This window comes from Zalophus californianus, chromosome 1, assembly GCF_009762305.2.
Source record: "Zalophus californianus isolate mZalCal1 chromosome 1, mZalCal1.pri.v2, whole genome shotgun sequence".
Classification (NCBI taxonomy): domain Eukaryota; kingdom Metazoa; phylum Chordata; class Mammalia; order Carnivora; family Otariidae; genus Zalophus; species Zalophus californianus.
Window position 1 is genome coordinate 204,361,999 of NC_045595.1, and position 15,947 is coordinate 204,377,945.

General features: G+C 39.9%; 1 protein-coding gene across 5 annotated transcripts in view; it reads left to right on the plus strand.

Moving 5' to 3' along the window:
- The window catches only part of ITSN1 (intersectin 1), a 209,368-nt gene that overhangs the window by 80,497 nt on the left and 112,924 nt on the right, over positions 1-15,947 (plus strand). For all 5 annotated transcript variants that reach the window (XM_027583377.2, XM_027583373.1, XM_027583375.1 and 2 more), the window contains exons 6-9: positions 3,680-3,859; positions 5,843-5,939; positions 8,777-8,877; positions 13,424-13,487. In XM_027583377.2, the coding sequence (XP_027439178.1) occupies positions 3,680-3,859; positions 5,843-5,939; positions 8,777-8,877; positions 13,424-13,487 (442 nt within the window). The remainder of the gene's footprint in view (positions 1-3,679; positions 3,860-5,842; positions 5,940-8,776; positions 8,878-13,423; positions 13,488-15,947) is intronic.

Below are 15,947 nucleotides of genomic sequence, written 5' to 3' on the forward strand. Positions count from 1 at the left end.
TATTTGGTCACAACAATAACCCTAAAATCCGCAGAAATTATTAGCCCTCTTACATGAATGAGAGAACCAAGATTCCAAGAAGGTGAAGAGTTTGCATATTCCTAAAGAGGGAGGTAGAGCCTGTCCAGACATACAGTTTTTCAGAGGCTCTTGGTTTCCTTACTACCTTCTCTCTTCCCACCTTCATTCTCACCAAACCATATGGGCATGGAACGTCACTGTTCCACGGTTCGTGGTCTGCATGGGTGCTGAGGCACATGTTAACACGTGGAATTAAGGCTAGCTGGGGGTTGAGCAACCATTTTCTTCCAACTTTCCTCTGTTGAGAGGAAAAGGGGATGTAGTGAGTGATAGTATGACTTGCGTAAGGGCAGCCAGCTGTATTCCAGGAAATTCTGTGAGTGTGCCTGGTATCTTCTTCCTTTAGTGGAGGTAAGACTATTACACACAGAATAATTCCTTTTTTTTTTTTAAGATTCTATTTATTTGACAGAGAGAGAGAACACAAGTAGGCAGAGAGGCAGGCAGAGGGAGAGGGAGAAGCAGGCTCCCCGCTGAGCAGGGATTTTTTTTTTTTTGGAGGAAAAGTAAATCAGGTTTTGATCTTGTTAAGTGTGAGGGGTTTAGTGGATTTCCAAGGAGGCAGATGAATCCATGGGTCTGGATCTCAGAGGAGGGATCCATCAGCTCTGGGAGAATTTGAATATAGATAGCACTGAAATCCCTGGGACTGGATGAAATATCTTAGAATGTGTAGCTAGAGCAGGCAGAAGACCTGGGACCAAGCCTTGCCATGCTGTGACATTTAAAGGTGTAGTAAAAGTGAAGAAGCAAGAGGAGGTTGGTGTCCTAATAGCCAAGAAAACATTTTTCGAGGAGGGAGCATTCTACTGTTTGAGTTGCTTCTGAGAGACTGAGAAAGACTGGGACAGAAAAGTGATTGGATTTGACAAAGATGACCTTGAAAAACAGTTTCATTGGAGCGGTGGAGACAAAAGCCTGTTTGGAGGCTTAGAAGAGGGGAGAGTTTTACTGTGAAGGAGAGAGAAACCTGGAGGAGCATGTCAGCTGAAGGCTGTGTTTAGGATGGGAAGGGCCCCTGCATTTTTAGAGAAGAGAGGGAAAACCCAATGGTTGAGGAGAGGTGGGAAAATTTCAGGAATTAAGATTTAGCATACTCAAGAGAGATTGTGTTCAGAACACAGCCTCCATTAGATGCATTTCTTTAGAAATATTTAGAAAATATTTATTCAGGAAAGGTAGTCAGTTGGTAGGAGGATGATGATCTTCGTAGCAGCTATTTAAAAGCTGGCCCAACAAGGCTTCCACTTGTGACAAATCCCCACACTGAGGAGAAATGACTTGGAGTGGAATCCAAATTGAGCAGGGCAGCCACACAGACACGAAAGAAGGAGAAGGTCCAGACCAACGTGGGGGTGGAGAACAGAGGCTGGAAATCCCAGGAAGCAAGACTCACATAAAAATGAGCAACAGGAAGTATCGGGCAAGGTCAAATCCCACACAAAGTTATTATTAGAAAAAGGAGAAGAAAGAGCTGAATAACACCCCTGTGAAGAATGATGGTGCCCTGGTAACCTGCAATTTCAAAACAAGCTAAAAAAATACTAAGAAAATGACACAAGTCATGGAAGACCAACACAGTCAGAATTTTAAAGCCTTGGAAACAAGGCGCCAGAACTCAGGAAAGAAGGAGAAAGAAAAAAAAAGTCATTTCAGAAATGGAGACCAAACTAGAAGCAGCACAAGAGATGCTATTGGAAGAGAAACAGAAGGTGAAAAGAGTAAGATTTCAAGAATGAAAACAAAATTAACAAGAGATAATAAGGATTTGAGAAAAAGTGACCAGTATTGAGGCAAAGGAAATTAAATATAGTTGGAGTCCCTAAAGAAGGAAACCAAAGCAAGGGAAGAGAACAAATGGTAAAGACTAGTTGAAGACAACTTCCTGGAAATAAAGGATTTGAAACTGTGTTTGAAAGAGGATTATCATGTGCTCGAGAATATCAGCCTGGAGAAACCAGCACTAAGATAAATGTTAGTAAAACAAAAAATTATTTGGGTATGTAGAAAAAGGAAGCACATGACTTACAAGGGAAGGAAAATTAGAATATCTTCAGACTTCCCTACAGCAGTGCTTTATCTCAGAAGAAAATGGAGTGACATATTTAGGATTATCAAGGAAAGACTAAGCCAAGAACTTTGTGTCCAGAAGAACCACGCCACCCAATTTTCCAACTCTCTGGACACTAACTTATTATCTTATAATTAAACTCAACTCTGACGGTAACTGCTGGAGTTAATGTCAGATTCCATGGGTGCAAGGGCCCAGTCCCACGACACTGCCCTCACTTCACACTTGAGTCACAAGCACTGGGTCCCCAGGGTACCCATACTTCTGTCCAACCTGACTACAAAGTCAGAGGCTCCCACACACCCTGCTTCCCCTTTCTGTAATTTGTTAGAACGGCTCACAAAACTCAAGGAAAGTTTGTTGTAAAGGATATAACGAAGGGTACATTCAGATGTGTAGGCGCATGAAGAGGTATATGAGAGCGAGGCCTGGAAGGGTCCTGAGTGGAAGAGCTTCTGTCCTCATGGTGTTGAGGTGTGCCACCCTCCCAGCCCGTGCTTGTGTTTTCCAGCGTGGCAGTTCTCCAAACCCTATACTGTAGGAGTTTTTATGGAGGCTTCATTACATAGGTGTGATTGATTACATCCTTCCTTGGCCATTGATTAGCTCAGTCTCCAGCCCCTCTACCCTCCCCTGAGGTCTGTGTGGAGGTGGAGGTGCTGGGAGAGGATCGAAAGTTGCACCCCCCTAACCATGCTGTGGTCTTGCCCATGACCAGCTTCTGTCCTGCACCTGTTTAGGGGCCCTCAGCCACCAAGTCACCCTGTCCAAATACAAAAAGACACTCTTAACACTCCAGAGATTCCAGGTGTCTTAGAAGCTCCTGTGTCAGGAACCAGGGGCAAAGACCAAATGTTGTAACAAAAGATGTTCCTGTGAGTCAGGAAATCGCAAGGGTTTTAGGAGCTCTGCCAGGAACCAGGAACCGGGGACCAAGGCCAGATGGGTATTTCTTACTATGTCACAGTTTCCCAAGCTCAGACAAAGAAACAAAAAAGGAAGGAAACATTTATTTCATTCTATCATTTCTTCACTCTGGTTAGAATACTTCTATAAAGAGAAACTTCCCTGTCAAATGTTTGGTTACTCTGAGGTTCAGTATGTAAAGGAAAGGCAGGGTGGATGTTTCATTTCTTTTCCTCCTTTATTTATACTAGTTTTCAGAATACATTTATTACCTATGATGGCCAATTGGGATTTTTTTGTTTGTTTTTAAATATTATGAATTCATAAATTTAATTCTCATTCCATTCCAGTTATGATTCTTATTGATCCTCAACTGTGGCCGGTAGGTCCCTCTTCACGTTGGGTCTTGTGCCCTTATGATGTGATCCTTGATGTAATTTTTGGTGTTCTCCAAAATGATTAATCTGAATTTATATATGTATTTTTTTCTGAATTTATATTTTAAATGGGACTGTATTACAACTGGAAAGTGATTTGTTTCTTCGAACACTCTTGGCTTAATTATTGTTGAATGTGGACCAGTGATTCCGCGTGAATTTTGTTGGAATTCTTCCTTCCTAGGTATAGGAGGTCTCGCCGGCATGCCGCCGCTCGCAGCCGTCGCTTCAGTGCCAATGGGACCCGTTCCAGTTGTGGGAATGTCTCCACCTCTGGTATCTTCTGTTCCTACAGCAGCAGTGCCTCCTCTGGCTAATGGGGCTCCCCCTGTCATACAGCCTCTCCCTGCATTTGCTCATCCTGGTACGTGACCTGATGAACCCACACACTGAATTTTTACAACGTGTATCTTAACTCTTCCTTCTAGCTAAATCTTCTGTCTTCACTTTCTGATTATATGTGAGTGGCATTTGGTTCCAGAGGAAAGTATCTTCCTTTTTCAAATTAAATATCTCATTTTTTTTCCGACATAGTAAGTGGGTTCTGCTAGGCCAGGGAGAAGTAAAGGAGAATGAAATGATGGAGCTCTGGTACCATTATGGGCGAAGGTGAACTGAACAGCTAAAACCAAGAGCGTAACTTCCTTTCCAGGGCTTGACAAAAGCAAGTCAAGTTTGGGTAGTATTCGAACATTTACAATTTCCATGTGTAAGCAACTACTTTTCTTCAGCTGCTATGAATTGCTGATAAACAAGCCATTCCCTTAGGAGTAGGATTATGTGGGGGGAGAAAAAGGAAAATTGCATATTCCTTTTTTTTGAGGAGGTATAGTGAAGCAGGTGGAAGGGAGAAGGACGTTTATTAAATGGCTAGATACATTAAGGGTGGAGTATTACCTGCTCTCTTCATTGAAAGAAAGGATGAAAAAGTTCCTGGTGTAGTTAATTTCATTTTAAGACTTAAAAGTCTCTTCCCCTTAGTGAGAAGAAAGCATAAACTATAGATGTGGTCTACAAATCTTAGTAAATTCTTATCCAATGTGGGAAGTATTTTTTTTTAAGATTTTATTTATTTAGGGGCACCTGGATGGCTCAGTCGGTTAAGCGTCTGCCTTCGGCTCAGGTCATGATCCCAGGGTCCTGGGATCAAGCCCCTCGTTGGGCTCCCTGCTCAGCGGAAAGCCTGCTTCTCTCCCTCTGCTGCTCCCCCTGCTTGTGTGCTCGCTCGCTCTTCCTCTCTGTCAAATAAATAAATAAAATCTTAAAAAAAAAGATTTTATTTATTGGAGAGAGAGCAGGGGGAAGAGCAGAGGGAGAGGCACAAGCAGACTCTGTGCTGAGCATGGAGCCTGATTCGGGGCTTGATCCCACGACCCTGAGATCATGACCTGAGCCCAAACCAAGAGTCAGATGCTTAACTGACTGAGCCACCCAGAAGCCCCTGGGGGAAGTTTTTTTTGTTTTTTTTTTTAAAGTACTTTGGATGTGTCTGCGTAATTCAGTAGTGAGGATGGCCTGGGTTTTAACCATGGGTAATGATTATATTTGAATCATTTTTTCTCTGCCCAGCTTCGTGGGTTTCTTACATCTGTCAAGATCTGTCTGCCAAAGAATCTAAATGTTCCACCTTTTTCCCTTTCCTTTTTTTTTTTAAAGATTTTCTTGTCTCATGTATTTCACCTTTCATTTGTGACCATGTCCGCAGATAATGACAGCTGAGAAAGTTGTTGCAGTTGCTTTTCCAGTAGTATCTGTGAATCCATGCACTCTGTCTTCTTTCTTTTGTGGCTGATGGCAAATGTTGCAAGATAGTAGGCAGGGATGAGGGGGATGAGGTTAACTAAGGCTCAGAGTCTTTCCCTGGCTCACCACTAACCGGCCCAAATGAGAATCAGACACAAGAGCTGCCAACCCTCCCTAGCATCCCATGTTGTGTGGCCAGGACTGCAAGGCTGGGACTTTCTGGCTCTTCTGTCTGGAACTCATACTTTCAGCACAGTTAAGGAACTGCCATAGCCTATGTATTTAAGCTGTTGTTTTGTTAGCTATCTGTGTAGATCCCATAAAATGTGATAATGAAATGTTTAACAAAGAGTTAAATCCATGGATTGTAAACATTTCTACTTAGGAAGGTGATTTTCAGCAGGAATGAATGAGTAAATCTGAAAAATTTTTTGGCAAGGGGCAGGGAGCGAGGAGGGAATAACTCTTTTTTGAGTCCTGGGTGATAAGGGAAGACTAATTTCTGCCTCAGATTTGGTGACTGTGTATTCTCATTTTCGTTAGTAAGGAAATGTTTCTTTTCTTTGTAGGATTAAAATTATTCAACATTTACTTATTTTTACAGCAGCCACGTTGCCAAAGAGCTCTTCCTTTAGTAGATCTGGTCCTGGGTCACAATTAAACACTAAATTACAGAAGGCGCAGTCATTCGATGTGGCTAGGTAAGTGTGCTTGTTTTTAAATGGGCAGTTGAGTTAAAGCCATTATCTGATTAACTCCTAAAACTGAAAATGAGTTAGCTATTTCTTTATTATTTTCTGTTTTGTAGCATGCCAATAATTAGTTCTGGATAATGTTACCAGGTTTTATCACTTACGTGTTGCAGAGATGATAAAGAAAGAACATGACATTGCCTCAAAAAGCTTTGGGTGTTTTTTTTTTTTAGCAAGGAAAACAAATAGGTACCAGTTTTACTAATGTTTAAAAATATTGAAATCGAACTCCAGGTAGGAGGGGAAAATTAACTATTTTATGTTAATCATTTAAGAATTTATGTATAAAATTTTTTAGATGAAGATTAGAGCCACAGTCCACCTTCTTTTTATTCTATCTCAGATAATCTCATGGAATCTCTGTGGATTGTTACTGTGAAACCTTATTTAAAACCACCTTTTATGAAATGAATTATTCAGATTAGTGGACAGTCGTTACTGATCAAATATGTGGCCCAATTTTGAAAGCTGATATGACCTTACTGCTTATTATTTTGACCAATCTTAGTTTCATATTATCTTTCTTATTTTTATTTCCTTTTACCTTTAATTTCCCCCTTGCATACTGCTGAACTAAGATGAAACGTTAGGTCTCTTTGTAAGCCATCTCCAAACTTTTGCAGTTAAAAGGGGATGTAAGTGAAGATGTTTCTATCTTTTCTTGTTTTAGTCCTCGTTAGAACTTTCCTAAGTGAATAAAGTCATTTTCCCACTTTCAAGAGAAGAGTGTGTTGACTATAACTGAACAGTTTATAACCCTTTATAAAATGATTTAAAGGAAATCCGTAAGTGAAAAGTACTATGCTGAATGCTGATTTATGCACATTAGCTCTTGGAATGCTCACAATCTTCCCTACAAGATGACTAGATTCTTCTCTCTATGTTGTAGATAAGGAGGAAGCTCAGAGACATTAGTAATTTGCCCGAAATAGCCTAACTCAGAAGTGACAGAGACAGGAGTTGAACCGAGTTCTTTCTGATTTTGAGGCATGAGTTCCTAACCATGGAAGTTTGCTCTGGAAACTTGAGTTAATGGTGGTATACAGGTATTTGCGTTCCACTCAATTAAGGTTTTACTCCTATGACTCAGGAATATTGTTGAGCATCTATTTGCCAAACACCTCCGTAATCCCACTCAGCCCCCAACCACCTGCAGTAGATACTGTCTCAGAATTGTGAATGAAGAAGAAAACCCTGAGAGGTTAGAATCCTCACTGACGGTTTGCATTTTACCACAAGGCAGAGCTGAGATGTAAACTGACACTAAATTCCTTCTTTGTTAGTCTTTCTCCTTTACCATGCTGAAGTTTTGAGTTTTCTGTGCCTCTCCACAAGAGATTTTCAAGCCTGCCTTAAAATTGATTTGTGACGTAAGAACGAACAAATAATCAGTATTAGCAAACATTAATGCTATTAAGACAACTGGTTTGGGGGTTTTTTTGGTAGTCATCTTTTCAATAATTTAAATTTCTGGCAAATTTTTAGAATGTGGCATCTAGTTTTTGGTTACCTGTTAATGAAGTTTTTCGTGCATTTAAATTTTCAGGAAAGTCTCAGCAGAAAACTATGACTTGATAAATATAATCTGAGGCAGCTTCTGTGTGCAACACCCTATATTCCTGGGGTGCAAGAGAAAGATAATTAGCTTTTGACAAGTAGGCAAGAGTGGGAATCAGCAAAATATTAGTTAGTTTAAAATGAGAAGGTTGTTGCAGAATTACTCACAGCAGAATCGATCCTGGTAAGTGTTTTTTACTAAGAAATTTATAATAATTGAAAAGGTGAATATAATTAGATACTTTCCAAGTATTTGGGATCTGTTTCCTATACTTTATGAAGTGTGTATTATTAAGTATAAGGGCATAGATAACATATGTAAATGATTAAAAGGTTTCATTTATGATTAAAATTTTGTTTTTACGTATGAGAAGTAGATATTTTTGTTGGAATCAAAGGAAATTGCAAATGAGACATTAGTTATAACCTATCCTGGAAGTGGAACGCCATTTTTACCGAGACCTTAGCCATGGTGTTTAAATTGCCCTGTTTAGACACCAGGCTCTTGATAAGCTATAGGTATCAGTGTTATAGTTGTGAGGAACTACCCTGAGACCTGATCACGAAGGAGGCGTAGACCCCACTGACTGCTGGTAGCGGTTTCCTTGGGTCAGAGTTGATGCATTTGGGCAGGGAAAGGTCAGCACTGGATTGCCGGCAAGAAAGCAAAGCTCCTCCCATTACCGCTCCCCTGATTCACCATGACCCTGGACAGGTTCTGTTCTCTCAGCATTTGTGGGAATTGAAACTTCCCAGAATGAAATGATTTCCCTTCCTTAAGAAGTTAATGTGTTTTTGCTAAATAGAAAGTTATAAATATTAAAGAATGAATACCTTTAAAGGCAGTTATCTGTTTGCTATCAGCATTGCTTTTTAAGCTGAAAGAAAACTTCTAGAAGTTTGGAAAAGCCTGGGCATTAGCGTATCACTTCAGTGACAAGGAGATTTTTCTGTGTTTTGTAGAACCTTTAAATTATGAATTGTATCTGTGACTTGGAACAGTCACTTGGTCTGTTGTGTTTTCCCTTGATTCTGGAAAAATAACGAGCGTATCTGTTTTGAGAGAAATGTTTCTAACCTTAAAATTCAGAAGTACTCATTACACAAAATCCAGAAGTAGTGATTAGAAGGTGAATTAAATGTTAAAGCTGTTTTCTAGGGAAGTTCTTAGTTTACTGTTGTTACAGAATTTAAATACGTTCCTCATTGTCCCTCCTCTTTCCCCACAGTGTCCCTCCCGTGGCAGAGTGGGCTGTCCCTCAGTCATCCAGACTGAAGTACAGACAGTTATTCAACAGTCATGACAAAACTATGAGTGGACACTTAACAGGTATTTACAAATGAGAATTAATTTAGTGAAATATGATTTTGACTCCAAATGCAGATTGCTTCCAGATGTTGGACCATAGATGGTCTCCAAATGCCTTTCTCTGTTTGCTTTTTATCAAAACATGGTTTTCATTGTCCTCCTTCATCTTGAGTTCTCATCTCCTGATAACGCCACACTTACACTTTCTTCTCCAGTGCGGCGCCTCAGGCTTTGACCCTGGTGCTTCTTGGTAAATGGAACATAGACCCAGGATCCTGCTGCACAGTGGACACCACTAGTATGCAAGTCAGAGTGCTGGCACAGAAACACGGCTAGAAACCCAAACTGGTTCTGAAGCCCAGCTTTTTACGTGAACTTGCAAGTGTCCCTCAAAGAGCCTGTGTTTAAGGCAGTTTGCAGGGTGAAGGTAATTGGTTGGGGAGCTTGGAACCTGCCTCTGCCCCTAACTAGCTGGAGGTCACTTTACCTAGTTAGATTATTTCTTGTACAAGAGGTCAGAGTTAAGTTATATGACCTCCATGGATTTAAAGGAAAAAAAAAAGATTCTGTTACCTATATCAGTAGAAAGGATGTTAGGGTACTATCCAGAAGGGTTTCTCAAAATTGATGAGAGAATTCTAAAGAAAGGTATAATTTTAATAAGAATAGATACCTCTGATCTGAACATTAAGAAGGGAAAGAATGTGACTGCCCTTTCACAGTACAGAAGGAAGGAGAAAGAGTGAATTTTCCTGACGTGGAAAAAGGTATTTTAATTTTCTGACTCTTACTTTTTTTGCGCTATCACCTAACAATTGCAATTTTTACTTACAAAAGAAAAGTTCACCTGTTAAAAAATATCAGCATTGGGTGAGATTTGGAAGGGTCTGATCTAATCTTGAGCCTTATCCCTAAAAAACGATCTCAGCAGTCTTCTCAAATAAGTATACATTTATATCCGAGGGGGCAAATTGTAATTGTACACAAATTTTCTAAATGCCACGCTCACTCTGCTGAAACATCACTGTCATTTTTATACATACTATGGGAAACCAGTCCAGCTTACACAGGCATTGAGGGAATATTCAGTAGTATAGTTTTTAAGTATAATTCAACATGGTCTGTTTCACACCAGTGCTCCATACAGACCCAGAACTATGTTGTCAGTGAATCCGAGAAGAATTCTTCCAAGCATTGTTGGTGTTTGCTGTGAATTAATTAAAATAGTATTCAGGTGTGACATTGATGTAGCAATCCTCTTTCTTGGTAGGATCTGTGTTTTATGAATGCAGTGCAGTGTCTTCATCCCAAAGATAATGATGCAAGCACTTAAATATTTAGAACTTTTAATAGATGAGGTAGACAGTAAAATTTGAAATATACCTGAAAGAGCAGATTTTGCTCATGTTTCTCTGCATACTTAATCTCTGAGCTTGTGATCTGAGCTTGTCCACTGTGGGAAGTAAAGCTAATCTAGCAGTGGTGTATTTTACTCCACTGATTACCTGGGTTAATTTAGCTGGTATACCTGTTTAGGTGGGTACCCCCTCGTTCCTTCACAACTTGATGTGTATGCTATTAAACACTCTTAAAAGAGACAATCTTGAAAAATAGAGAGAGCCCATTCTCTAATCAAGATAATGTAAGTAGATGTAGAATTCTGGCAGTCATCAATGCTAGCCTCTCCGCAAAGAGGGATTTTATTCATCTTGCATTGTGAAACAATGAATATGCTCTTTGGTTATTTATATTAATCACAAAAGCTGAAGTGATAGGCATTGTTTGAGATAAAGTATTAACTTCATTTAATTATTTCTGCCTTTCCCGTGCATGCTTCCCTATGCAAACACGGGTGCCCATAGTAGGGCTTATGAACTTGGGATTTCTGTTTATTCCCATAATGTTTCCATAGAAGCCAGTACCCCAAAACTGATATCTTTTTTATGGATGTGGGCTTCCACAGGATAGTTCTCCGTACTCAAGAGTTCAATTTTATGCTGTTCTATTATGCTAGGAGGCCATCTTAGGTGTTGGTGATTATTTTGATGTTTCACAACTCTTTGTCTTAGGACGTACAGAGTCAAGTATTAGAATTGCAAAAAGCTGTGGTCTTCTGGTGTGGTAGGTAACAAACTTTTTCTATAAAGAACAAAACCATAAACATATTCGGCTTATATTTTGCCTGTCACAGCTACTCAACTGTGCCATTCTAGTACAAAAGCAACCATGTGTCACGCTCCAGTGAATGGGCTTGGTGGTGTTTCAAGAAAACTTTATTTACAAACACAGATGGGGGACCAGATATGGCCTGTGGGCTGTGTCTTACCAATCGCTGTTCCAGATCATTTCCCTCACTTAGAGAGGAAGGAGCTTACTCTTAGAGAGTGAAAGTACTTTTGTTAATGTCATAGGGAGTAGGAAGAGTCAGGACTGGAATCCAAATCTCCTGCTACCCATCTAGGTCCAGAACTAGTTCTTTTTGTTTGTTTATTATTACACTTTTTATTGGTAGTAGGTGAAATACTGTCTTCCTTTTATGTAGTTCTGAAGTGGAGAGAATTATTACAAGTATCAATTAAAGCATTCACTGAAGTTTGGCTAATTCTATTTTTGTGTTCCACCATGCTAAGTGTACAATATTAGAGACTACACAAAATGATCAGTGTACTTTCCTCATTCCAGTATACCACAGAACTTCTAGAGCTTTTCACATTAATTTTAAAAAGATTGCTTCTCAGAGACTCCCAATACACAGACACCGACACACACACACACACACACACATTCATCCAACAGGAATGTGTACATATGTTTGCCAAAACCTAGAAGGTTCGCTGTTCATAATAGCCTCAAAATGAAAACTATCTGAATGCCCATCAACAGAATGGATACATAGATTGTTACATATTCACAAAATGATATACCACACAACAGTTAGGGTTAATGTCCTACAATTGCGTACAGTTTGTGGAACAGAATAAGCCAGACTTACCAAGGGCACACTGTGCTGTTAGAAGTTGGGCTGCACTTGGTCGGGGGGATGATTAGAAGGGAGCTGGAGCTGGGGCGCCTAGGTGGCTCAGTTGGTTTAGCTTCTGACTCTCAGGTCATGATCTCAGGGTGGTAAGATGGAGTCCTTCATTGGGCTCTGCTCTGGGCGTGGAGCCTGCTTAAGATTCTCTCTCTCCCACTCCCTCTCTACCCCCCATCTCCCCTTCTCTTAAAAAAAGAGGGGAACTGGATAGGGTTTCTGGGGTGCTGTTTCATAATCTAGGTGTGATTTACTTGACCATTTTCAGTTTGGAAAGTTAAGCTGTATACCTGTACACATGTGAAAATACATATGTATATGTTCATGTGTGCTTTTCTGCTCACATTTTATATGTAAATCAAAGTTCGAGTATTGTCTATATTAACTACCATTAATTTAGCATTTTTTATGCACTAGCACTATATTAAGCTCCATGTTATAGTTCCTTATTTGATAGAGCACAGACTCATAAATCTGGAAGGGACATCTGAAATGAGAAAACTGGTCCAGCTAATGAGGAAACTGCCTGCCTGAGTCTCATGGCAAGTTCTCCGGCACTTCCTGTGCTGACACATTGGGGGCGATTCTCAGAGGTCCCTGACCGCTACTGCTTGCTATGCAAAAACACATCTGGTGTGTTTTTTGTGTGTTTTTTGATGAGGTGCCATTTGAAAAATGAAATAGCTAAAAGCAAAAATTTATACATGGCAATCTTCCCAACCAGATTGCTACAACTCTCCATTCCTTGGTCCGTCGGTCATCCTGGGACCACACCTTGAGAATCAGTGTTGGATAGAAGACACAGTTGTCTCTCTCCCAGCACTGGTTTATTTCAACACTCAAAATTTCCACTGTAGACTTTATCTGATATCTAAGCCCAAGTTTCATGCCAGAGGTGAAGATATTTACAAGTACTTTAAGAAATGAGAGGTGATTTGGAGAGCAGAGTTGGAATTCCAGGCATTCTTTGTTGCTAACATAAGAAATGGTTGTGATACTAGCCATTTGTGGAGCCTTGAGCAAGACCCTTTTTTTTTTTTTTTAAGTCTGTAATGAAACAGTTACAAGAGTTGTCCTCTCTTAAGGTCCTTCCTCCTCTGAGATTCTCTGACTCTTCTCTGATAGTGGTCCTGGTAGAGGCAGCACACAGTGGCAGAAGATGCTGAGTTTAGAGACAAGAAGTTTCAGCTTTGTAAATAAAAGCCTGATAACAAATAGAGATGATAATCTGGATAAAAGGGCAGGTTACATTTTGAAACTCTAATCTTTTACATACTCTCTTTTCATTAACCATCCATTTAACAAGAATTTATTGAGTATGTGCCAGATGCTGTGGTGTGCTTTGTTTTTTTTTCCCTTTTCATTGGGGCTTAATTTCCTTTTGAAAAAGCCCCTTGGGTAATAGCAAATATTGTTTAAAGCACTGTGATTGCATGAGATTGCATAGTGCTGCTTTATGTGCACAACACTGGTCTTCCTGGACAGTGAAGATTTGCTGATTCATCTTTATATTTTTTTCCCCCGGTTTCTGTTTAGGTCCCCAAGCAAGAACTATTCTTATGCAATCAAGTTTGCCACAGGCTCAGCTGGCTTCAATATGGTAAGGAATAAAAAGTTCCTTGGTTTGTATAAAGTGGCTTAAATTGGTATGGCTTCATGGGTCTTTAGATTCATACCAATATTTATGGGTGGGGCTGTAGGAATTATGCTTAATTTTCCAATGATCTGTGAAGATCATCTCACTCTTTCCCCTTTTTGATTTTGAAAAATACAAAAGCAGAGAGATTGATGAATTCTCTAACACGCAGTTTATAGTAAGTCTCAGCTTGTGACTTAGATCTGGTTCTCCCCTCCTCCTTCCCAATTATTTTAAGCCAGATCTCAGTGATTATATCGTTTTCATCTACAAATATTTTAGCTTGCATTTCCAAAAGAGATAGGGATTTTTTTCAAGAAGACCGTAATACCAGTAGTCCACCAAAAATGTTTAATAGTAATTCTTATCATTAAGTTAATCAGATAGTGATCAGATTCGTTAGATTGGATCATAATTTTTTGTAGCTGACTTGTTCAGATCATGCAAATAAATCTGTATTTGGCATCAGTTGGTTGACACGTCTTTTAAGTGTTCTGTAAACTCCCCGTGTTCTCTGATCCCCCCAAACAAGAAGAACCCATATTGTTTATCCTGTAGTTTCTTCTAGTCTATCTTTTGGTGGTTGCTTCCTTGTGTTAATTTATTCCTGGGTTTCCTGTAGATGGGTAACTGGATCTAGAGCAATGTTTCTACACTTCAACACGATTGACCCTTTGGGCCTGATAATTTTTCACTGTGGGGGGGTGTTCTGTGTATTGTAGATTGTTCAGTAGCATCTTTGGCCTCCACCTACTAGATGCCAGTAACATGACCCCCCACCCACCGTTTTGACAATCAAAGATGTCTTCATGTATTGACAGATGTCCCTTGGGGTACAAAATCATCCCACTCATGAGAACCACTCATCAGATTCAAGTTTGATTTTTTTTTTTTTTTTGGCAAGACTACATCAGAGATATTGCAGTGTACTTTCATCAGAAGGCACATAAATGTCTATTTTGCAGTGATTTTTTTTTTTTTCTCTTAGGGAGGAAGGGAGGGTGAGGGAGGGACAGAGGGAGAAGCAGTCTCCACACCCAGCACAGACCCCAGCGTGCGGCTTGATCTCACAACCCTGAGATCACAACCTGAGCCAAAATCAAGAGTCGGATGTTTAACTAACTGACTGAGCCACCCAGGCGCCCCGATTTTGTAAGGATTTTTCATAGCTTTTGATTACTTTAATTGCATGAATCAAGGTTCATGGTTTTGCCATAGGGCCCATTGATACGGTTGCTTCATAAGTGGTCACACTCTAGTGCTAGTTCCTTCACCCATCCTGGTTCCTTCTGCTTTGTATTAAAGGGTCTTCCTTTGAAATATAATAATAATAGACCAGGTAATAAACATAATAGACCAGTTAATATGACACATCCAGATCTATTAAGTCTGGGTATGTACCAGTATCCTAGGACCTTCTGAAATGTAAACTTGAGATCTGACATTTATGGAGGTTGATTGGTAGTTTATTAGGTGTTCTTGTGACACTAGAGTATATTGAAATGCTTCAGTATCTCATTTATAACCTGCCTTCTTTGAAAAAAATACTTAAGTCTCTCCTACTAGAATGGTATTATATTCCCTTTCTATACAATAGAAAGATACTTTAATTAAGTGTTTACAGCCATTATTTAGGCAAGTATGGGGGGAAAAGAATCCCACCTGCCTTCTAATTGAATTTGTTGGGGAGTTGCTGTAGTGGGGGATGGGAAGGAGGAGACGATGAGGAAGAACAGGCAGGATTCTGGCATCTGGAAAATACAAAGCTCGAGGGACAGAAAAGAAATCATTGGTTGCCAGGGTCTGTGGGCAAGGCAAGGGGGTGACTAAGAAATGCAGGGGAATTTTGCATGGTGATGGCAACTGTTCTATATATTGTGATACACAACTGAATTCAGTTATGCCACTGAATCTGCCAAAACTTGCAGAACTGTACTCTAGAAAGGGCAAATGTCACTGTATGGACATTATACCTTTAATAAAAACTGGTTTGTGCCACCCAAGGAAATTTCAGATTTAAGAGGAATTTCTTGATTTTATGGCATCAGCAAAGCCGTTTCCCAGTGTAGTATCTGTCCTGTTGGCATTCTGGTGAACATCTTTGTTGTCTTGCATCCTCTTTTGGTGTCCAGAAGTGATTAAGTAAAATCCCATTCTTAGACTTGCTGGAAAAAAATCTGTTTATTCTCATTAACTACTAGGGCAAGTTGATTATGAGGAATGGTAGCCACTGAATCTTGAGACTAAGGAGCAGCAAGCATCTTGACTCTGGCTGAAGGCCATAAAGATCCACCCTTGTAGGTCTAGATCAGAAGTTGGCAAGCTAACCTAAATGAGTAGAACTTGGCCTGCAGCTGTGTTTGTAAATGAGGTTTTACGCCCATTTATTTATGTATCTATGGCTGCTTTTTGCCAAAAGGGCAG